Source organism: Cornus florida, unplaced genomic scaffold (assembly GCF_030987335.1).
Source record: "Cornus florida cultivar Cherokee Brave unplaced genomic scaffold, ASM3098733v1 CherokeeBrave_3.0.0_Hap2_Chr09, whole genome shotgun sequence".
Taxonomy (NCBI): Eukaryota; Viridiplantae; Streptophyta; class Magnoliopsida; order Cornales; family Cornaceae; genus Cornus; species Cornus florida.
The window spans coordinates 3,135,482-3,160,171 of record NW_026775579.1 but is presented as its reverse complement, the minus strand read 5'-3'; the positions used below and the strand labels follow the sequence as shown (position 1 = coordinate 3,160,171).

Sequence of the window (24,690 nt, the reverse complement as noted above, 5' to 3'; positions counted from 1 at the left end):
TGCCGTGCACCTCGCGCCTAGGCTCCAAAGGACCTCGAGCGCCTTTGGCCTTTAATAACACTGAAGGCTACAGATTGTTGTTTTGAGCCACACAACCACTCTAATATTTTGCGTATACTTAAATATTGTTGATATTCATACTTTTATATGTATTTGGTGAGTTGTGAGAGGTTGCAGGTCCAAGCAAGGGTGCTTAGGATAGGGGGAGTGTTTGTAAGCACTATGTTAAGCTAGTGTGTTTGTAGAGGCTGTGAAAGCTAGTGTTTCAACTTGTATAAGGGTGTGTGCAGAGTATGAGATAGCTGAGTGTGTAACTACTTGCATACAACTAGTGGAGTTAATACTAGCTGAGGCCAAGAACAAAGGTTTTTCCCTATTGAGAGGGTTTTCCTTGTATACCTTGTGTTCATTGTATTTGCTTATCAACATTGATCTTGCTAAGCTGAAGAAGGTTTTAAAATTGACCAATCAAATCACCCCGGCCCCCGGCGCCCCCCCTTCTCTTCCTCTCTCGGGGTCCAACATGGTTCAAGAAGTATTCCAGCAAATCAAATTTCTGGAATTATGTGCCCAGAACTTCTGATACATCTATTTGGATATCCATGTTACAAGATAGTCACTTTATGTTGCAGCATATCTCCTTTTCAGTTGGAGATGGCAGATCATTGAACTTTTTGATGGATCCATGGTTAAATAGAATGCCTCTCTGTCATCAATTCAGTTTGAAAACATGGAGAGCTTGTGATGTTGATAAAACAAAGACTGTTGCTGACTTTATATATCAGAATCAATGGTGTTTGCCACCGTCTCTGCTGAAGTTGCTGGTTTGATGAGGAACAAGAGAATATCACCAGGTGCTGATATAATTGGCTTGGTACAAGTTGGTTTGGTGTACCTGCAGACCTAGAGTGGCCATCCCCTGTGCTCACATTTTTAACAATGCTATTCCATCTTTCTCAAATTTGAAAAGTGATTCCACTCTCCCTTCAATATGTCGCAACTGCTGGGATAATGAAGATCATTCTGTTCACCTCTTTATTCACTGTCCTTTGGCTAGACAGGTTTGGAATTGGTGGTGTTCTTTGTTGGGATTGAGACTCTTGGACTTTCATTCTTTGACAGATTTTGCTGATTGGGTTCTTATTAGGTCTGTGTGTAGTTCAATCAGATCTAAATTCATCAAATGTTCTTTTGTTACTATCCTATGGAAGCTGTGGATGGAGAGAAACAGTAGAGTTCATGGAGGTCTAAGGCTGTGGCCAGCAGAATAAAAATTTTGGATTCATGTAGCCAATCCCAAGTAGTTGAGAAAAAGACTTTGTTGAGTTGAGTGTTTAAGATATACCATATCATAAGGAAGACTGCGGCACAATTTGGGGATGATGTGGATAGGAAACTGTCTGTACTGATGATTAATAAGACTGTCTATTTGGTGGAGAATTGAAGGTTTGGTACTCCAAACCACCCCTCCACAGTAATGCATCTTCAACAGCATATCGGAGCCAGGTCACCGTAAGAGTAGTGTTGCTTGCTATAATGATCATTGCTCCAGAAGGGTAGCCCAGTTTCTTATACATTGATGTATAAAGTGATTTTACTAAAATGGGTTTCAACCATTCAAATAAAATAAGAATATAAATGTAAAATGTGGAAAGTAAAAGAAATAGGTAACAAGACAAAATCCTGTAAATCCGGAGCATGATTTGCACATGAATATTTACTATTACTCCATGTTGCTGAAAACAAGAGGTTTTTAACTAGAAAGATCTCAGGACAAATTGTACAAGACAGTTCTCCTATATGCACACATATTTATAAAAGCACATATGCAAAACATGGAAATAAACCCCTGATCCAAGAGTAAATGACTGGATGGGGATCTTGAATGGTATTAATAAGATGGTCCGTGGAAACCTCCTTTTATATTAAAAAAAAGCAACAAATGACGGATACTAACCTGGAAAAGAGCTTTTGACAAATGTGGACTCGCAAGCAATAGTTGGCGGGCTAGTTCCCTGTTTTGTGTAGCCATTACCTGTCATCAAAATGAGAATAAAATACCTATCTTAGAAGCAGTTCATAAAGGCTGGAACGACTGTATCAAAATGCTTACCTTCAGCTCAGACATTATCTCATTGAGCTGATTCCTTGACATTTTGGCCAGATGAAGAGTTAAAGGATCAGTGCCCAATGCCAGCTGATTTTGCAAACCATTTTGATTAGACTTGCTACCAATCTGAGCACCCCCAAGAGCTCCTGCCATGACGGATGCAGCAGTCATAGCTAATTGGAGACCAAGTGGCTGGTAAAACCCAGAATCCCCAACAATCGCTGCACTTCCAGATTGTTTTTGAGGGTCTGTATCATATTCAGGAAGAAAAGAAAATTGATTTTAGGCTATATTTATGTAAGTATAGGAGAGCTCACCAAAAGTTTAGGGAATAAACTAACCAACATTTGCAACCATCCCAGGTCCACCACGACCCTGCAGAGAAAGGAAATGAGAATGAATGATATGACATTAAAGAGCAAGCAAGTACACAGTTGTGATGAGAAAGAAAACTGTATTTTATCATTTCATTGCATATTGTTTGTTTTTGCTCCTACTGACATCAATCCACCAAACAACGTTACTTGATTTGGAATTTCACAATTGTTAAAGATTATAACATAAAGTTTCCAATACCTTTCTACATCAGGGTTATCGAATTTTTGAGTATTAGGGATACACTAAATGATACTCCCTCCATCCCATATTAGTTGTCCGCCTTTAATAATATAAATTTTTAAGAGGACCTGCAATTAATGCATTGTCCCCTTTCAAAATCACCATATTGTCATGTTAGTTGCCTCTTATTACTAAGACAAGAATTAGAAAATTTGTCTCTCTCTAATGTTTGACTTTTCTCTCTTCTCTCTCTTCTCTTTTTGACGTCGGAGTCTTCCACTCCGGCGTCCACCATTTTTGCCTGTCACTGGTTCCTCGTTCTTTGGCAAGGAATCGTGATATGCATCGATCCTATCTTAGCATTGCGACCCTACCATGTCTTAATCTTCACGGGGAAATCAAAAGCTGCTCTATAGGCAATGATCTGGTTTATAGGGTTGATCATCAAAGCATCCAGGAGCACGAATCTGTACTGCGATCATGCCTTGTAGGTCGTTTTGACAGAGACGTGGGGTGTCTTGAAGGGATTGAGGCGTGGGCGTCGAAAACTTGGAAGGTTTCATGTGGGGGTGAAAGTATCTCCTTTACCTGATGATCTACTTCTGTTCAGGTTTCCTTCGGAGGCTGAGGCCTCAAGGGTGTTGGACGAAGGGAGGAAAAGATGGGGTGACGCTTTATTATCCATCGATATTTGGTACTTCGCCGCCAGCTGTTCTGCTGTAAAAGAACGAGTCATACGTCGGGTGATCCTGTTTGGTTTACCCCTCCATCTCCGGTGCAACAAGCTTTTTGAAGCAATTGGGAATTTATGTGGTGGACTCCGAGGAGTTGAGGCGGACGTTTCGGCGTGTGGACAGCGAATTCTCCTCTATGTCTCTGTCGGAAAAATGTTGCCGGAGTACGTTTTTGTTGAGGACCAACGAGTGGCTTACAGGGTCAACTTAATAGAGGAAATAACACCTCGTATCCTTCCGAAATCTTACTATGGCGTTGAGGAGTCACATATCCCGACTATTGCAAATGGAGAAAATCGCCGGAAAGCACAGATCTACCATGGCGTCGAAGGAAAGAGATGTCCGCCTATGCACGCGCCTGAAGCGCGTCGAAGGGCCAATCAAGCCCTTAGTCATCGCCATATGTTCCCTCGTAATATCCGCGCTAACGGATACCAACCACGTGGCAAAGATCGTGTTCTTAATGGAGTCTTTAATGCTGTGAACTCTAATGGGCTTAGGCGTGGAACTGAAATGGGCTACGGGCCTATATCGTTATATGGGCCGCTTTTTCACCCCGGCCCACAGGAGCTGCAGAAGGCTGTTCATCGAGGGCCTCTTTATTTTAAGAACAAGCCCAGCCCAAAGTCCACTTTAAGTTATGGACCAAATGGGAGTAATATGGAGAGAAAGGTCTTGAGGGGGCCCAAAAATAAAGTACTACTTTCTGTTATCAAAGCCCAGCTCACTTACCTCTAAAGGAGTCAGTCACTTTCAGAGGCCTGAAGATAATTCTGTAATTTTCTGGAACTCTCCGGAAAAGAGAAAATGATTGAAATTATCTGGTGTAGCGACTGGTGGTGGTCCTGTTGAATTGGGTTCTCGCCATTCTCAATGTTGTGCAGACATCTCATCGTCATCTCTCTCTGAAACTTTCCAGTCGAAAGGAAGAACTGTTAGGTCTTCGTCTCGGGACCTCAATAGAAAACATCAAGGAGTTAGATGGTCTCGAAAAGAGAAGCAGAAGTGGACCTCTACTAGTGATCCAGGTACGTCATCAGTTTCACATCCTCAGAATTTTAATGTTCCATCCTCTTCTTCTACCCCTTCTTGTGTGCTGAGGAGTGCCGGTGTTGGGCCAGAATTAGAGAAGAGTAGTGAGTTGACTGTCACGAATGATGGAACTGATTCTGGGTTGAATACGGAAGGTATGAATGAGAGTGAGATTGACATTTCTAGGCAGATGAAAATTGCAGATTGTGCTGTTAAGAAATTATCTGAAGGAATTACAGTATGCATGAGCAGAGATCTGCACTTCCAACTGTCCAATGAAGAGGCTGTAGCTTTATTCAAAGAGCTTCGACTAAGTGTTGCTCTGAAAGGTCTTAATTGCTTGCCTCACACAGAGACTGATAGGACTGACTTTGTTTCAGAATCTGATTCTTTTTATGAAAATGATAAGGAGCTGGAAGAGGAAGTGCTTGATGATCTGGGTTCTATCCAACAGGTTTGCTCCAATGAGCTTACACCTTGGGTGGAGACGAGTTCTAAAATCCTACAAGAGACACCACTGGCTATGGTGCGACCCGACGAACAGGGTGTTGATATGGGGAAAGATCGGGTAGTTGACAATATTGGAGTCACTAGTAAGTTTCTGGGAGTCTCTTCAAAGGGTAATGATGACCAGACATTATCTATCCTTCAAACAATTGTGGAAGGGAGAGAAGTTGCAGTGACCAATGAAGTTATAAACACGAAGCCTTTATCATCTTGGAAAGGAGTACAGGAGATAAAGAATCTCATTTCTAAAGTCAAATACGAAGGCAAAGGAGGAGTGGTGAAGGAAAGGGGAAGAACCAGGAGCAGGAGTCTCAAGAAGGGTGGAGGGGATATTATTTTATCTGGTTTACAATGAAGCTACGAATCATTTCATGGAATGTTCGTGGTCTTAATGATCCGAACAAGGGAAGGGTGGTGAAGGTAGTTTTAAGGAAGTGGGGTGCCCAGCTTGTTTGCTTACAAGAAACCAAGTTGGCATCCATTACTGACAGGGAGGTTAAGAGATTGTGGGGAGGAAGGTTTGTGGAATGGGAGGCTTTGAATGCTATAGGATCTTCGGGCGGGATATTAGTTATGTGGGATAGTAGATGGTTAACTCGAACGGACGTATGGATGGGAAGATTCTCTATATCTTGCATGTTTAAGATGGAAGAGGACAACTTCAAGTGGGTTTTTACCGGAGTCTATGGACCGGTTGTTGATGATGAACGACATATCTTTTGGGAGGAGCTTTGCCATGTCCAAGGACTGTGGTCTTTCCCTTGGTGCCTGGGAGGGGATTTCAATGCTGTTACGTCCCCGTCAGAGAGGTCTACAGGGGGAAGAAGGTCTCTGGAAATGGATCAATTTTTTGATTTTATTAATGAGCATCTTTTTGTTGATTTACCAATAGAAGGTGCAGCTTATACTTGGTCCAATGGTAGGGATCCAATCACTCCATCAAGGCTGGACAGATTTTTAATTTCCGGGGATTGGGAAGAGAAATTCCCGGATGTTGTTCAAGTGGTGTTAGAAAGGGTCACTTCTGACCATGTGCCTTTGGTTTTGGATTGCTGGGGTTTATGTTCTCAAAGATCCCCATTTAGATTCGAGAATATGTGGCTGCGTGCGTATGATTTCCAAGGAAAAGTCAGTTCTTGGTGGGAAGGAGTCACTTTTTCAGGTTCGCCCAGTTTCACAATTACAAGGAATTTAAGGGCTCTCAAGTTAGCTCTCAAGCAATGGAACAAGGATGTCTTCAGGAATTTGGAATGGAGGAAGAATAGAGTACTTGCTGAATTTTCAGAGATTGATCGTCTCGAGGAGGCCGGAAGGGATATGGAATCTCTTCGTTCCAGGAGAGCCTCTTGTCAGGCGGTATTTGCTGAGTTCGTTAGTATGGAGGAGATCTCGTGGCGACAAAAATCCCAGGCTCTTTGGTTAAAGGAAGGTGATCGGAACACAAAATTCTTCCACCGGTTAGCTAACGCTCATAGGAGAAGTAATCATATAGGAAGAATTCGGGTGGATGGTGAGGAGTTGTGGAGAGAGGAAGAGGTGCGTAACGGTATTGCTTCCTTTTATCAGAAGCTTTACACAGAGCCTTTAGTTTGGAGGCCCAAACTTGATGGTCTCCATTTTGAGGCTATTTCTGAGATTGATAGAGATAGGATTGAGAATCCTTTCACTAAAGAAGAAGTTCTTAGAGCTCTCTCAAGCTGTAATGGGGACAAAGCTCCAGGACCTGATGGCTTCACTATGCGATTTCAAAGTTGGGTGGTTGTAAGAAATGAGGTAATGGGTACTTTTCAGGAGTTTCATTCTTTTGGCATCTTTGAGAAATCGCTTAATGCTTCATTCATTGCCCTTATTCCAAAAAAGGGAGGTGCTTCAGATATAAAGGATTTTCGTCCTATTAGTTTGGTGGGCTGCATTTACAAACTCATTGCTAAGGTGCTCGCTTTAAGGATGAAGGAAGTTATGGATGGAATTATTTCGGATTCCCAGAATGTTTTCGTTGGCGGACGACAAATTCTTGATTCAGTTCTTATTTCTGGCGAATGTGTGGATTCCAGATTACGGAGTGGTATTCCTAGAGTTCCATGCAAACTTGACATTGAGAAAGCATATGATCATGTGAATTGGAATTTCCTACTCTATTTGTTACAAAGATTGGGGTTTGGAAGTAAATGGAGGAAATGGATTGAGACCTGTCTTTCGTCTGTCAAGTTTTCAGTTCTTGTAAATGGCTCTCCAGCCGGTTTCTTTGGTTGCTCTAGAGGTATAAGACAAGGTGATCCTTTGTCATCTTTCCTTTTTCTTGTTGTTATGGAGGGGTTAAGTAGACTGATGCGTAGGGCAGAGGACCTTGGTTTTATTAAGGGCTTCAGGGCGGGTAAAGATTTAGACCATCAGATGGAGATTTCCCATTTACTCTTTGCAAATGACACCCTGGTTTTCTGTGATGCTGATGTGTCTCAACTTCGATACTGGAGGTGTGCTCTGACTTGTTTTCAGGTAGTTTCCGGGCTAAAGGTCAATGGGCAAAGAGTGTGCTTGTCCCAGTAGGGAATGTTCCGGATATTTCCTCTTTAGCTGCAGTCCTTGGATGCAGGGTGAGCTCATTCCCTATTCCTTATTTGGGTTTGCCCTAGGGGTCTCTTCAAGATTAGTGGGGAGTTGGGATTCCGTGATTGACAGGAATGCGAAGAGATTAGCAGGTTGAAAGAAGCAATACTTGTCAAAAGGGGGTAAAGTTACTCTTATTAAGAGCACCTTGTCAAGCCTCCCCACTTATTTTCTTTCTATGTTCCAAATCCCTTGTTCCATTGCAGACAGGATTGAAAAAATTCAAAGGGATTTCCTTTGGGGTGGTAAGGGCGATGAGTTCAAGTACCACCTTGTCAGATGGGAGGAAGTTTGTAAGCCTGTGAAATTGGGTGGACTTGGAATAAGACGATTACTTCCTTTCAATCAAGCTCTCCTGGGTAAGTGGTTATGGAGATATGGGAAGGAAAGACATCGACCATGGCGCAAGTTAGTCTCTTGTCGGTTTGGCGAAGAGGCTGGAGGTTGGTCTACGCGTCCGGTTACCCTAGTGGGAGGAGTAGGGATGTGGAAGGCTATTCGGAAGGGATGGGATGTTTTTTCGGCTCATATCAGATTCAAACTCCGTGATGGACGTTACATTCGGTTTTGGGAAGATCTCTGGTGTGGGGATCAGCCACTTTCTCATACATTTCCAAGATTATTTAGTATTGCTGTTGATAAACACGCCTACATAGTCGACTGCTATCGGCTTGATAGCAGCGGAATTATATGGGATGTGCATTTTCGGCGCTCTTTTCAGGATTGGGAGATGGACGAGGTATGTGTTTTTTTGGATCTTCTATATCGACAGGAGGGCGTTGGCAGAGGTAATGATGTTTTAATTAGGGTTCCCTCTTCCCATGGTCGTTTCGAAGTTAGATCTTTGTTCTTATGTTTGTCAAATTTTGTTAATCGAGACTTCCCATGGAAAACTATTTGACGGTCTATGGCTCCAACTAGGGTGGCTTTCTTTGTTTGGACTGCTGTGTGGGGAAAGATTCTGACAATTGATAATTTGAGAAAAAGGGGCAATTGTATAGTTAATCGCTGTTGTCTATGCAAGGATGATGAGGAGTCCTTAATCACCTCCTTTTGCATTGCCCTGTGGCGATTGATTGTTGGAATCTTATTGTTGGGTTGTTTGGCATGTGTTGGGTTATGCCACGATCTACTAAGGAATTGATTCATGTTTGGAGAGGTTGTCCAGTGAGAAGAGACGTTCGCGATTTCTGGAGAATTGTACCACATTGTGTATGGTGGTGCATTTGGATAGAGAGAAATAGCAGAATGTTCGAAGGAAAAGAGTCGCCTACAGAAACAGTCAAACTTTACATTCTTCGTTCTCTCTTCAATTATGTGAAGAGGAGCTTTTGTTCTTCTTCATATGATTTAATTACTTTTTTGGATTCTTTAGGGCCTTAGTCCCGGTTCCACTTTTGTAATTGGGACGCGTTCCCCTCTTGAACGCCTTTTTTTAATGTTATTTTTACTTTTCAAAAAAAAAAAGTTTAATAGTGTATATTACTAAGTTAAGAGATTTTTGAAAACTCAGACGATAATTATGGAAAAATGGTACTTTTTTTGCTTTGACTTATCAAATGGGACAACTAATTTGGGACACCTTAAAATAGAATAAAAGACTACTAATATGGGACAAAGGTAGTAATAATGTTTACCAATGCATCATAAACTAGGAAATTAGTCATGAAAGAACTATTCCCAAGCCATGCATCTTCCAAAAAGTTGATTTCATCACTTCATCTGAACAAAGGCAAGGCAGTGTCAACAGCTTAAACAAAATGTTACATGGGATTCAATGTGTCTCCTTATCAGCTAGTCATGAGCCCCAATCATATGAGCAATGCATGTCATTGCTTCCCATCACAGCATAAACAAGCTAATGATTCTTTCTCCAAAACCATTTAGCAATTGTTGTGATCATTATATAGACCACATTAACAACATCTAACCTATCATAGACCTTAGGATGAGACACAACAGACCCATATACCAAGTGATGCGATCAAGGTCTGAGGCCCTTCCGCCCTTTGCGATGGCAAGAGCGGTTGATTGTGCTTGAAGAGGGAAAGAAAAAAGATATATTGTTTAATGGTGGACGTCGCCGGCATTTGCAAATTCATCTGGGTTCCCAAGGAAAGAGACGAGCGTCCGTCAACGCGCCGACTGCGACCTGCGAGTGGGGAAAGTAGACCCACGAGACATACGCATAACGCCCGCCATAAGCGCCATTCAAATCCTTGTTTTGATCGCCTTGATAGTAACCAACCACGTGGACAGCTACGTGGCATCACAGGAGCCTTTCAAGCAGTGGCTTCAGATGGGCTTAAGTATGGCCATGCTTCTGGGCCTGCTAAACCCATGAATAGTGGGCTGTTAGTCAGTCATGGGCCACAAGTAACAAATACTAAGAGGTATGTCATGTGGGGTCCAGCAATCATTTATCTATTTCCTTCCTAAATAACAAGCCGAGCCCACAGTTGCCCCAGCCGCGACAATGATAAGTCAAGAAATGGGCCACCAAAAGATTTAAAAAGAAAGGTCTCTTGGGGGCCCAAAAACCAGATCTTTGTTTCTTTTCTTAATACAAAGCCAATCCATCTACTAAACCCAGCATCGATCATTCACAGAGTCGTCCTCTTCATGCTATTTCTGCAAATTTTTGGACTTCGCCAGAGAAGAGGAGATGGATGAAACTCAGTGCCGACGAGGCTGGTGTGAACATAGACAAGAAGGTTTTTCATCATTTACAATGTTGTGCTGATGTTTCAAACACGTCCCTACCAGTCACTGCTCGGACAAAGGGAAGAAGCTCTAGATTTTCATCTCGAGACTCTCACAAACATGGCCATGTTTATAGATGGTCGAGAAAAGATAAACAGAAATGGACCTCTACTAATGACCCAGGTATGTCCTCTGTTATTCACTCCCAGAGATCTCTTTCTGCCCCTTCTTCCTCTTCTTCTCCTTCTTATGGGGCGATGAGAGGCAATGTTGAGACGGCAATGGAGAAGAGCAGTGTGCTGTCAGTTGTGCCTTCAGCACCTGAAGTTGAGCATGGTCTGGTTACGGAAAGGAAGGTTGCCAGCGGGTTTGTAACTTCTGGGCAAGTTGACCCACATGATTATGCAGTTCAGGACTCATCAGGAGGGGGTTATGGTCTGTGTGGGGAGAGATCTCCACTTTCAGCTATCTAATGAGTCAGCTATGGCTCTGCTCAAAGAACTCCGCCTACATGTAGGCTTGAAAGGCCTTGATTGCTTGCCATCTATAGGGGCTGAGGAGAATGAGTTGGTCAGATTCGTGAGTAGTGGAATGAGAGACTATTTTACAAATTTTGATTCGTTACAGAACCATTCGAATTAGGAAGAGATAGTGAAGAGGAGGTGACTACTGATCTGGTTTCCATCCAACAGGTTAGTTACTATCCATTCTTCAAGCAATAGTGGAAGGAAGAGAGGTTGCAGTGACTAAAGAGGTTGTGAACACGAGGCCTTTATCGTCCTAGAAAGGGGCACAGGAGATCAAGAATCTTATCTCTGACACTCCAAAACCCTAAACGCCCTTATATATCAGGCTATGAGAGTACTAATTAGGGTCCACGACCCACAAGCAAAAATGGATCAAAAAATTTTCCAACGGGCCGTCGGGTTGAAGGCAGGCCGCGCGACCCGGCACCAAATTCGGGCCACAACATCACAACCTTCAACATACGAAGCTTGTCAAGAATAAAACTAGGGGTTCCCCAGACATTGTATCCATCCCTAGCTTGTGCGGGTTCAGGCAAAAAGATCCACTGTCCCCCTTCCTCTTCATTATGGTCATGGAGGCGTTCAATAAGTTGATGGGGAGGGCGGTGGAGTTGGGATATATTAGAAGCTTTATGGTAAGTAGGGAGCCTTCAAAATAGTTGAAAGTTTCACCTCTTCCTTTCGCAGATGACACTAAAGTATTTTGTGAGGTGTAGTAGTAGTAGGCGCAATATCTCTGACATGTGATGATATGTTTTCAGGCAGTTTCAGCTCTGAAAATCAATATGGGGAAGAGTGAGATTCTGTTGATGGGACGGCCTAGCGAGATAGCTTCTTTGGCTAGCATTATGGGGTGTGGAGTTGGGTACTTCCCTTTGACTTAACCCCAGCAATATGTTGTCCGATGGAGAGGATGCCCATATTCGGATGCCACATGGATTACTGGGGATGAGTTTCATGATATTGCCCCAAACCCCTTTATTTTTTTTATAAGTAAAATATATTAAAGAGCGTTCAAAAGGGGAACGCGTCCCAAACTATACAAAGACAAAACGAAATCTATGAACGCAAAGAGCCCATGAAGTCAACAATCTCCTCAAGAGAGGAGTAATCTCTCCCCTGACCCCAACAAAAAAGGGTACAAATAATAGAAAATTTCAGCATCCCAATAGAAGACTCCTTCCCATCAAAAGATCTACAATTCCGCTCTTTCCAAAGGCTCCACCAAATGCAAAAAAGGGTCACCCTCCAGAAGACTCTCGCCTGAGCCCCCACCCATTGGCCCCTCCAGATATCCAACAACTCCCAAAAGGTCCGAGGCATGACCCAATGAATTCCAAACAATCCAAAAATCAAACTCCAACAATCATGAGTCACAGGACAATGCAGCAGAAGATGGTCCACTGACTCCCCATTGCTCTTGCAAAGACAACACCGATTCACAATTATATGCCTTCGCTTCGTCAAGTTGTCCAAAGTCAAAATCTTACTCTAAGCTGCAGTCCACACAAAAAAGGCTACCCTAAGAAGCGCCTTAAACATCCACACCGTCTTCCATGGGAATGTGGTACCATGAAAACCAGATAGGCACATAAAGAAGGACCGAACCTGGAACATCCCCTGAGAAGAAGGCACCCAAATCAAGGAATCTGCACCAAAACCCTCCACCTCCTGTCTGTAAAGGAGAGCTAAAAACCCAGTGACATCATCCAACTCCCAATCCTGAAAGGCTCGCCGGAAGCGCACATCCCAAAATAGCCTTCCACTATCAAGGTGATAGCAGTCAGCAACCATAGCATGTTTGTCAACAGAAATCCTGAAGAGACTGGGGAACAAAAGAGCCAATGGCCTATCCTCGCACCATGAATCCTCCCAAAACCGGATATTTCTTCCATCCCGAACTCTGAATCTGAATCTAATATGTTTGGAAAAAGCATCCCACCCCTTTCCAATGGCCCTCCGCACCCCCACTCCACTGGCAAGCCCGACTGGTCTAACTGACCATCCTCCTCTCTCCTCCCCAAAACGACACGAAATAACCCTTCTCCATAATCTGTGTCTTTCACTGCCAAATCTCCAAAGCCACTTGCCGAGAAGAGCACTATTGAACGGGACCAATCTTCTAATACCAAGCCCTCCCAACTGAATTGGCCTGCAAACCTGCTCCCATTTGACAAGATGATAGTTGAACTCCTCTCCACGACCCCCCCAAAGGAAATTCCGTTGAAGCCTCTCAATTCTTCCAACAATAGAGACTGGAATCCGAAAGAGCGAAAGAAAGTGCGTTGGGAGACTTGACAAAGTACTCTTCACGAGCGTAACTTTACCACCCTTTGACAAATCTTGCCCCAAACCCCTTCCAGAAGTACCATCGCACTTACTCATCTTAGTCAAGTTCTCCTCGGCAGAGGCAAATTGATGAAGACCCTAAGGCTAGCCTAAGAACTTACGCTAGGTGTAGCATAGGCGGGTACACTTAGGCTGCAATCAAGATAAGGATAAGGGCTGCAACCAAGAAAAGGATATGGCTGCTGTAGAGATATTTTTGTATTTTTGAGTTTACTTAATTATTAAGTTTTCTTTGTTGTTAAGGAAGCTTTTGTTTAGGAAGCTTATGGAGGAAGCTTTGTTGATGAAGCTTATGGAGGAAGCTTTTGGTGCCTATAAATAGGCATACATGTAGCTCATATGATCAGTGTTGTTTCGAGATTAAATATATACTGAGTTCAGTTTTCCTCCCGCTGATTTCTTTTTCTCTTCTCCTCCCTCTCTCTCTCTCTCTCTCTCTCTCTCTCTCTCCTCTTCTCTAGTCTTTCCCTCATCTTTCCTCTTCTCTATCACCTCTGTTTCTATCCATCCTACATCAAAGAGGGCCAATGCTGCTGATACTTCAAATAAGGACAGAAGTAAGGACTCTATAGGGATAATTGGATCAAACAGTCCAAGAAGAAGGAGACTCCAATTCTTGTTAAAGGGTTGGGCTAGGGCTGCTGGTGGTAAAATTCCACCAAAGTCTAAAGATCAATGTTAGGCTCTTCGAATGTTAGAGACCTCAACAGGTCTCAAATGCACAAAGAGGTTAGAAACTGGTTGACCTCTTTTAATCTTTCTCTTGCTTTTCTAGTTGAAACTAGACTAAGGTCTAATTTTCAGAGAATTTTTTTTGATAAGTACTAAGGTCTAATTTTCAGAGAATTAGAAAATTAGTTCTACAATTATGCCTAGATGGAGATGGGCAGCTAATTATAATTCGCATGATAATGAAAAATTTTGGATTGGGTGGAATCCAAATATTTCTTCAGTGGCTGTGTCAATTGAATCTGATCAAGCAATTTTGATTAAAGTCCCTTTGTTGCTTTAGTTGTCGCCTTTGGTGTTTTTGTGTATTCCTTTGGGAGGGCTCCCCTCTTGAGCGCCTTCCTATGAAATTTTTTACTTATCAAAAAAAAAAAATTAAAGTCTTTTTTCTTTCTGAGACTCAAATCTTTCTATTTTTAGTTGTCCAAGGGGTTTATGGCGAAGTTTGTTGCAGCACTATCAGTTGATAAATGGCCCTTGGGCCTTGGCTGTCTGTTGGTGATTGGAACATGATTAGATACAATGGTGAAAAGGCTGGGGGTTTGCTTATTCCTCAGAAGATGCTAGTTGAGGTCTCCGGGATCTCTCTATTGTGAATGGGAATTGGATTTAGATCAATAATCAGTTCACAAAAAATGAGAATTTGGGCAAAGCTGGATAGAGAACTAGTAAACAATGATTGTTTGGCAAGCTTCCCCAACTCTAAAATTTTGCTTTCAGCTGTTTCTTTGTCAGACCACTATGGTATGGTTGTGCATACTAGTGTCGCTGCCAGTTAGGTCCAAAGCCATTCAAGTTGTTAAAATTTTGGTGATTGATGGAGGAAGATGAACCTACATAGTTCAGGTTTGGGGCTCAGTACTCCAGGGAAATCACATTCATCAACTGACGAAGAAGCTTGAGGCCTGTTAAGGGAAAAGTGGAATAAAGGAAAAGGAAATCTTCCTCCAGGAGAGCAGAGAAAAGCTTTTTGATGACCTGCAGCTAGACCCTTGGTTCTTCTCAAGAATGAAAAGGTTGCCAGAGAAAGTTTGGAACAAGCCCTCAAGTTTGAGGAAATTATGTGGGCTCAAAAATCCAGAATTCAATGGCTAAATGAAGGGAATAATGCACAAGTTTCTTTCACAGAAAAATCATAGAAAGGAGAGCTTATAATGCCATTTCCATCCTTCAAAGTGGGAATGTATGCTCCTCAGATCAAAGTACCATTAGAAGACAGAAAGTGGACTACTACTTAGGTTTGTTTTCTGGTTTGCTTACTGATCAACCTCAGTTCCCTCCTCCTGATAAGCCGATAAGGCCTCAGAGCCTGATGGGTTCCCAAACAGATTCTTTCAAAGGTACTAGGGTATAGTTTAGCAAGATGTAATTAAAGCTGTCATGTTCTTCTCCTCTTCCTCTACCCTTCCTCAAGGGGTTGATAGCACTTTCATTTGTCTTATCCCTAAGAAAAAATGAATCCGTAACCATTCTTAGCACCCCTTTTTTGTTGGATTCTAGGGAGAAATTGTAAATCCTTGGATGAGCTTGTAGAGTTTTTGGATTTATTGAGGGTTTAGAGGTCCTATTTGGCCTTGTGTTGCTTTTGAGGAACGCATTCCCCTTTTGAACGCTTTTAATGAATTCTTACTTTTTCTTTTATAAGTAATAATTGAAATAAAAAGGCGTTCAAGAGGGGAATGCATCCCTTATACAAAAGTGGAACCAGGGTTTGAGGCACCAAAGAAGCCAAAAAAATAATTAAATCTTCGGAAGAGGAACAGGACTTCCTCTTCACATAACTAAAAAGAGAGCATATGATATGAAGTTTCAGAATCGCCGTGGACGATTTTTTCCCTTCGAACATTCTACTATTCCTCTCCTTCCAAATGCACCACCAAACACAAAGTGGTACAACTCTCCAATAATCGCGAACAGCACTACTCACACGGCATCCTCTCCAAATACGAATCAAATCCTTAGGATAACGAGGCATAACCCAACGCATACCCAACAGATAAAAGATAAGATTCCAACAATCCCTCGCCATAGGAGAATGCATGAGAATATAAGCAACTGAATCACCATCTTGTTTGCAAAGGCAACACTAGTTAACAAGACAGTTGCCCCTTTTCCTTAGATTATCAATCGTCACGATCTTACCCCATTCAGCGGTCCAAACAAAGAATGCCACCCTTATTGAAGCCATAGAACGCCAGATAGTCTTCCACGGAAAATCAATGATATTAAAAAAATGACTCCGTAAAGGTAGAGGACTACAGACCTATTTCTCTTTGCAATTTCATTTATAAGATCATCACAAAAATCACGGCCAACAGATTGAAAAGAGTGCTCACCAACTTGGTTGGTCAGGGAGCAGGTTGCTTTCATCAAAGGAATAAAAATTCAAATAGTGTTTTGTTTGTTCAGGATCTGTTAAAGGGTTGTAACCGGGGCTATATAAAGCCAAGCATGGCTTAAAAAATTGATTTAAATACGGCTTTTGATTCTGTTTCTTGGAGTTTTTTGGAGTTCTTGCTTCAATGGTATGGATTTGGTGATAATTGGCCTCACTGGATTATGAAATGTCTCTGTTCAGCCTCTTTTTCAGTCCTCGTGAATGGTGTTCCTTCAGGGTATTTTTCAATCAGGGAGAGGGTTAAGGCAAGGTTGCCCCCTATCCCTCTCTTTCTTGGTTTAGTTACTGATTTTTTCAGCCAGTTGATGCAGAAGCAGGTAAATGATGGCAGCTTTGATCCTGCAAACTCAGTTGTCAAGGCGGAGCAAAACAGTCAAATTTCTTCTTTGCTTATTATAACTACTTCATTTTTTTAAGGGCTAGTGTAAAGAATGCTAGAAATTTGTATTCTTTACTCTCCTATTTTGAAAGAGTTTCTGGACTTTCAGTGAGTAAAGAGAAGAGTTTAATTTTTTTCTCCAAATCAATGAAAATAAAGAAATCTATTTTGAAGATGTTGCAATTCAAAACTGGGGTTCTTACAGTAATCTATCTGGGCCTTCCTATGATTGAACAAAAATTAAAGAAGACTCGTTGCACTGCTCTGATTGACAAGGTTAATGCTAAACTTAGGTCACGATATACCTTCAATTCGCACTGCTCTGATTGACAAGGTTAATGCTAAACTTAGGTCAAGATATACCTTCAATTTGTCTCTTGCAGGAAGAGAGGAGCTAGTTAAATCAGTGGTCTCCTCTTTCTTCTATTATTGGGTTGTTTTCACTATTCCAACTGTTGTGCAACAGCTCATAGCAGGGATAATCAGTGACTTCATTTGAGATGGAAAGGAGAGAAAAAGACTATGCAATTGTCAAAATGGGACTCTATCGTTTTACCTTAGTCTGAGGGAGGTTTTGGTTTAAGAACCTTACAAAGTATTGATTCTTCATCAAAGTGTACTGGCTTGGAACTTCTTTTCTTGCTTTCTTTTTCATGGATCGCATGGTTCAAAGATTAATATGTTAGAAAGACAATTTTCTGGAATTGCAAACCGAACTGTCAGATTCGGCTGTATGGAGAAGCTTGCTAGCAGTGAGACCTTTTCTATTGAATAATACTGTTTTCCAGATTTGCAGTCAGGAAGTTCTGCTTATTCACTTATCCCTGGTTCAAGGGTCCTCCCTTATTCAAGCTTTTAGATAAAGAGCTCGAAGTGTTCCATACTTAAGTACAGATGCAGTTGTTGTAGTGCTTTTGGAAAGTAATACTTGGCATATTCCTCAGTCTAGGCCACAAGAAATTGTCTATCAATAGTCTTCCTTTGTTAACCATTCAAGGAAGACAGAGTTGTTTGGAAGCATTGAGTTTTCAACTTTAAATCAGTGTGGAATCTGAATATAAGTTAGTTGGTACAAACTTGTTCGGAGAAAGTGCAGGCCAAGAGTTTCCTATACTATGCTATTAGCCATTTCTAATGTTCCCTTCCTACTTTTTGTAACTTAATGATAAGAGGGATTATATTAAATTATAAATGCCATAACAACCTTGCTGGTGATGATTCATTAGGCCATCTGATGTGAACATCCTCCTACGCTAAAGAAGTGTGGCATTGGTTTATTGATCTTTGTCACCGATTCACAACAAATTCTCAGCTCCATACTTTTCAAAGCTGGTCCATTGGTTTTGCATTATCTCCTCAGCTGCAAACATGAAAGCTAAACTCTCCTGCTGCTTCTTTTCCTCAATTGTAAGGCACTTATGGAAAGAGGGGAATGGAAGATTGTCTATGGGCACCGGCAGAACTCCTACTCAGCTAGCTATTGATGCTTGTTTCGATGGAATTCACTTTATGGGAGTCAGGTATAATTTTCTAGATGTTCTCCTTAGTCTTGCTGTTTTGATTTTGGTTATGTTTTCTTTATAATTTTCTGTTTGTGAGGGTTTTTTTCCCTCTCTCTCTTATGTAACATATTGTACTTAACCCGCATGGATGGCCCAGTGGATAAGGGGTCTCCTAAGGCGAACCGTAAACTCGGATGACATGGGTTCAATTCTCGTAACGCGTAAATAAATCCGGGCTTAAATGATATGCGTGGTTTGCAGGTATTGCAAACTATCCAAGAGTCCAAAGTGGCTAGCGCCTAGCGGGTGGGTTGATTCTTCGTTACCAAAAAAAACATATTGTATTCTATTTTTGTATGAATAAAATAAACACAAACAGGAAAAAAAAAAATAATTAGTAGATGTGTTAGTTAGGTAGACATCTAAAGATTTTACCTGATCCCTGTTTCTGTCAGTGCCTTTGTCATTTTCAGCAAAATCAACTCGCAATTGCCGGCCGTTGATCTCATACCCCTGAAGATTACGACGTGCACTCAGAGCTGTCTCTTCATCCTTATATTCACAGAATCCATAACCTTTTGGTTTCCCAGTTTCTCTATCAATGACTAGCCTGAATGAAAGAAAAAAACAATTGAACATTCAAATTAGTGTTTTTTAAAGAAAATGACAAGTCAAAATTACAAAACAAAAACACACGTACACACCTACAATTGCCACTTATAGGGGTATCAACCCTCAACAACCTTCCACTTTGAAAGTAGAACAAATGAGTGTTTTTTAAAGAAAATGACAAATCAAAATTACAAAACAAAAACACACGTACACACCTACAATTGCCACTTATAGGGGTATCAACCTTCCACTTTGAAAGTTTTGGTTGGGGGGGGGGGGGGGGGGGGGGGGGGGGAGGGGGTGGAGGGGGAGGACATATCCCAACAATTACCTGCATTTCAAAGGAAGGGACCCCTTACACGTAATACACTCTTGAAAGCATACCTCCTCGTTATGATGATATACTACTCATTGGAAACAATGTGGGTGCATTGTCAGGAAGGTGTGGATCCTCGATCCGAGTTCTAAAATCAAGTTTCTTAACCAGCTGAGCTCTTCTGAATTCTGATCAAGCTATTCATTGTTCTTACTTCTTTGAAGAAAGACAGAACCGACACTCAATTGTAAGGGAAGAATATTTGAAATTGCCAAGATCCTTAAGTCAGCTTTTCCCTCATGGTCTTGCTTGTGGGCTGCAACAGAACTAGAGGAGAAGAAGGCCCCTGGAGGTGGGGGTGTGGGAAAAACGGTTTACCAAAAGGCAAAACATATCTTGTTGCCCAGATCCTAACCCAAAGAGGGGGGTGAATTGGGTTTATGACAAACTATGGATCATTTTGCACAATTATCTAAGGATCCTAAAGGTAGAGTTCTAATGTTAATGGAACCTCAGTGAATATCTAAAGATGAATTCCTTAGACAGGTTTCTAGGTTGATCTATGAACCTAGTTGGCAGTTTAATGGTGAACTCCTAAGGATGGTTTCTATGCTCGGTCAACTAGGATGGTTTAGTTGTTTGGCTTGCTATGAGGATGGATGTTTGAGCTTGAATTAGTTCTAAATTATTTAACTTGATTTGGTTTGATTGGATTACAATCTACTTTCTTGTTTAATTCGTTTCTTGTTATTTGCATTCGGCTTGATTAGAGAAGTGTGATGGTTACAATGATGAGCTATCTAAAGATGCATTCACACACCATACATATATAATTAATTATACAAACACATGGTAGTAATTATATATTGACAAATACATATACTAAATGCATTAATCCTAGCTTGATCTAGCTATCTGTTTTCCTTCTTACAGATTTTTTTTTCTCTTTCATAAGCTAATTGCATTACATTGGCTAATCTTGACTTTTATTAAAAATAATCTGCTCAGCACAAACTCAAGTAGATTTTACAAACTAACACCTTCAATGATTTTTTATCATCAAAATATTTCAATTACCCTTAGGTATGAAACCTTTAGGTCAACATATCCTCATCCAAAAAAAAACAACTTCACAAAGAGGTCTTTCGACATCTACTCTAGCAGATCATGGTAAAAAATCATGTACCTCCACTTCATGATATCAAAGGGAAAGATAAGCTTGTCTATAAACCTTGATTGCATTAAACTAACAAGCGTTGGTGCAAGATACATGATAAAACCACCTCCCCTAAGTTGTGTTAAAGATCCAAGGAAATAGTGAATTTAAGTTTTGTGACACTCATTCACCTCAATGAGGCAGTGATACCATCTTGTAGCCTTCATGGGTATGTGTACCAGGTAACAGGGAAATTATGAGAGAGTAATGAATAATGATCAAGTTTATGTGACAATCTCTGGCGGTAGAAGCAAGGGATTCCTGGTTATCCAGACATCTTCCTCTTAGAAGTTTCACAAACATCTGAGCCGCCTACTCCATTTTCTTGTTCCCTTACAAGTGTAGCAGGCACTACTCTTTGACCAACCCTATTTTTTGGTAGATAGTTTCTGCTCAGACAGCCGTTGGCCTCTTTTTCAACATAAGTTTGACATTAAAAAATGATGCATAATCCTCATCTCAGAGTACTATCAAAACTTTTCCAAATATAAATTTCTCACAATACAATTCTGAGTTCATATCTTGACATTTAGAGCTAACTCATTTTTAGTTCTGTTTAGCATACACAATCAACTAGCTGAAATCATTTCATATTTTTCAATATCTCCCCTCTATCCGCTTAATCACAGACTCTAGTTTCCCATTCAGCTTCTCCAAAAATTCCAAATTGATATTGATTGTGCTCAACTATGACATATTACAATTACAAAGTTTTGTAATCAATATCTTATTAGTGAAAAATTAGTACAAAATGCGACTTCAGATAACTTATAAATTCAAATGCAATCACAAATGAAACTATTTCACCTTTAAAGATGCTCATACTAAAAGAGAGTAGGTTCTAGGGCTTTTTTATTCAGTTTAGTTATATAAAACTGACCTGAACGACACAACAGGGCCAACTTCCTCACAGATTTGGACAAGCTGTTCCTCAGTGGCATCATAGGGTATGTTCCCAACTGACACAAAATCGGACAAAACAAGTATAAGCAAACAAAACCCAATCACCAAAATAACATAACATAAAACTCCGTTTGATTGCCAAGAAAGAACGTGTAGATAAGAAAATTAAAACTCCCAATCTCGTAACAGGTTAGGGTATCCTCCTTTTTTTTTTTACACGATTTCTCATTCACAACGGAGCTTTACAGAGAATCAATCTATCAATAAATCATAATACATGAAATCGAGAACAAACCAAAAACGCAGCGATGTTGAGAACTCGCCATGAATTATTAGAAGAAGGTGAAGCCAGTATTCAGCTTCATCTTCTTCCTCTTAAGCATTCTTCTTCTTCCGTTCTTATTCCATCATTGCTTAGACGCTGTGAAGAGACTGCTGTGTATTCTAAATTGTTTCGAGAAGTTGAGGACGTTTTTGGCGTGTGTGATCAGAGAGATGGAGAGGATGGGATCTATATTACATGCTCCGAGATGGAGAAAATTTCGTGAGTTACTATTTGGGCGACCCCAATTTGTCCGATCAACAAGTGGTTTTATAAGTTTTTCTCGGTATTTCTTTTTGAGTAAAAGGTAAACGATCTTGGGGTGTAATTTGAATTGGACAATCCGAACCTACCGAGCTTGTTCGATTTTTCTTGGATAATTATTTTTACAAATAAGATTGAATCTGGGTTAAAAAATCACAATTCGAATTTAATAAGGGTTAGATTTGAATTAAGGTATTAGCAATCCGAGCAAATTCGAACTCAAATTTTAATATTTTTTCATATATATTTTAAATTTTAAATACATTATATATAATATTTAAATTAGGATTAACTTTTTCTTTCAATTTCATTTGTTAAATTTAACTTATTGTATGTTAATATTTAAGATAATTAATTTTCTAAGAATTTGTTTATAATTTATTCAATATGTATAAAATGTCTTTAAACTTTTTTTTATTTAAGAGTAATTTAATTTAAAATTAATTGAATATCATGTTAAATTTTTAGTGTGATAATAAGTTATACGAGTAACTCGAATTCGTCCCAATTTTTAACATGAAATTTAAGCTCGAGTTACAAGCCCGAATTTAAAAGTAGAAGGATGGGTTGGGCTCGGGTTAAGTAGTTAGAGTTGAAGATAGGGTTAAGTTGGGTTTAGGTTTATCATTTTATATGGTAGGTTGGACATAAGTTATACCTCAAACCCGCCCAACCCGGCCGAGTTGCAGCCCTAATACTATCCCTGCTATATAAAAAAGTTTGCAGCAAATAGCCCCTCCAATTAAAATATGGGCATATAATTCCATATAATTTCATGCAATGATGCTAACCGACCATCTCCATCTTCCGGCCATCTAAAAGTAGCCTTCTGCGAAATCTTCTGTCTCACAGTGTCCGGTTCCACATGGTGTCAATGTGTGTTTTCAGTTGGGCTTGAGCCTTAAGATCTAGGCTCGAGCCTTTTTGCCTTAGTTGATTTCCTTACTTCAGTTGGATATTTGCTCAAGCATAAAGAACATAGGCTCGAGCCTTGGTACTTGAACTTCTTCAAAATCACCTTTTTGACTCCTAACTTGCTTCAGATGATTGGCAACGACTCTATAACATTCGATATCAATCTTTTCATCCTAAAGTCCCGGTTCTAACCATTTCTTTTGGAAAGTACCTATAAACACGAAATAAAACATAAATCAGTCTAACAATTGATAGAAGTATCACTTTAGGTCTTAATATACGTATATTTAGGGGTTCGAATATGCAATATTCAGCACTTATCACTAACGTCTAGTTTCAAGGGGAAGCTAAGGGATCATCCTAAAGCTATATTTAAAACATTTTGAAAGCAATCCACAATAGGTAACATACTTAACAATATTGGAACCTCTAATATAATACAACAAGTTACAATTGCAATGTAATGTCAACTTGTAAAATGAAACGCGAAATCAAATAAACGGAATATCTTGGACACGAGCATCCAGTTATGAACATCACAATCAAGACAATTGGACTTCTAACCCATAAGGAATCACTTAAGTGCGCATTATATTTAGGGAGAACTCGTACCCTAGCCATGTCGATAAAACAATGCCCCAAGTATTTCCAAAATCAACAACAGTGTCATAACAACCACATAGGTATACAATACACCTAACCACTTTCCATGCACAACCAACATTTGAAACAGTACAAACCATGCTCTAAGTCTTCAAACTACAATGACATTTGCAATGACAAGTTCATTATGTGAATAAAACTATGCTACTACAATGTTGTCAACGTAGGAAATCCATTCATGCTAATATATAGTGAATTTCAAATCCTTGATCACAAAACAATATAGTATTAAGTTCACTAGTAAATCATTGGCAAGAATCATATATGAACTTCATAGTTACAACTTTAAGAAATCTCTAGAATTTAATTCTCCACCAAATGAAATAACATTAATACAAGAGATAGATCATATACAAGCCAATATGAAACCCAAGGTTAATTATATACAATATTCATCTATATGCAACCCTATAATTCATATAACATACATACAATGTATATTAACTTCAAATAAGACATTAAAACACTAAGGGTATAAACATAAAACAACCCTTACCTCACTAGAGAATTAAATCTCTAGAAACCAAGGAAAAATGGAAGCAAAATGGAATCCAAGAGCCAGGTGTTGTAGAGGAAGGTGCAAGGGAGCTTTTGTCTTCCAAGAGCAAGGCCAAAAGGTTAGTGGAAGGTGCTTGAAAACAAGGTATTAAGGCTAGGATTTAAGGTCTTCAATGGTTGCTAGGTGAGAGCAATGAAGAAGACAACCAAAATCTTTAACTTTTCCACTAACTAAAGGAGTTGTAAAACACTTAAACTATACTAGCAATACCTCTCACTCACACACTTTAATCTCCACCCTCCACTTGTCACAATCCTATACACCCTCACAAGATTCAATCTACAACCTACACTTGTCATCATCTAGGCCTTCCAAGTGTTTCCAACCAAAAGTCAACAAATGGTCCAAGGAAAAGGTTGCACTTGTCATACTTTTCAAAAATTACAAAAAAGTCCCTCTTCTAAATATCTCACAAAAATAATTAGAAAAAGGTCCCTAAGCCAAAATATCTCAAAAAGTTGATTACACAAATAACCCCGAAAAATTAAAATGTTTCTGAAGAAACTATGCAATCATATCCCTAGGAAATGAAATTAAACAAGCATGTTTTTCTACTCAATTAAGCTATACATTGACAATAAAATAAAATAATGTAAATTCATGGGATGCCGGAATTTGATTCCGGACACCAAACCCTACCTCGGGTCCTACAAAACCCTAAGGCAACAAGAAAAGAAATAAATAATTAAATAAATTAAATTAAATTAAAAAAAAATGTGCCCAAAAAAGGAAGAAAGATGACACGATCATCACAACTTCCTCTCTTTAAAAGGATTTCATCCCCG

At 40.1% G+C, this 24,690-nt stretch overlaps 1 protein-coding gene across 2 annotated transcripts in view; it reads right to left on the bottom strand.

Annotated features, from left to right (window-relative positions):
* Window positions 1-21,776, bottom strand: part of LOC132273458 (cleavage stimulating factor 64) — a 48,127-nt gene extending 26,351 nt beyond the window's left edge. For both annotated transcript variants that reach the window (XM_059774420.1, XM_059774421.1), the window contains exons 1-6: window positions 21,478-21,776; window positions 21,160-21,238; window positions 18,571-18,745; window positions 2,452-2,485; window positions 2,114-2,358; window positions 1,958-2,035 (exon numbers count right to left, since the gene is read on the bottom strand). In XM_059774420.1, the coding sequence (XP_059630403.1) occupies window positions 1,958-2,035; window positions 2,114-2,358; window positions 2,452-2,485; window positions 18,571-18,745; window positions 21,160-21,238; window positions 21,478-21,508 (642 nt within the window). In that variant the 5' untranslated portion in view covers window positions 21,509-21,776. The remainder of the gene's footprint in view (window positions 1-1,957; window positions 2,036-2,113; window positions 2,359-2,451; window positions 2,486-18,570; window positions 18,746-21,159; window positions 21,239-21,477) is intronic.
* Window positions 21,777-24,690: the final 2,914 nt, after the last annotated feature.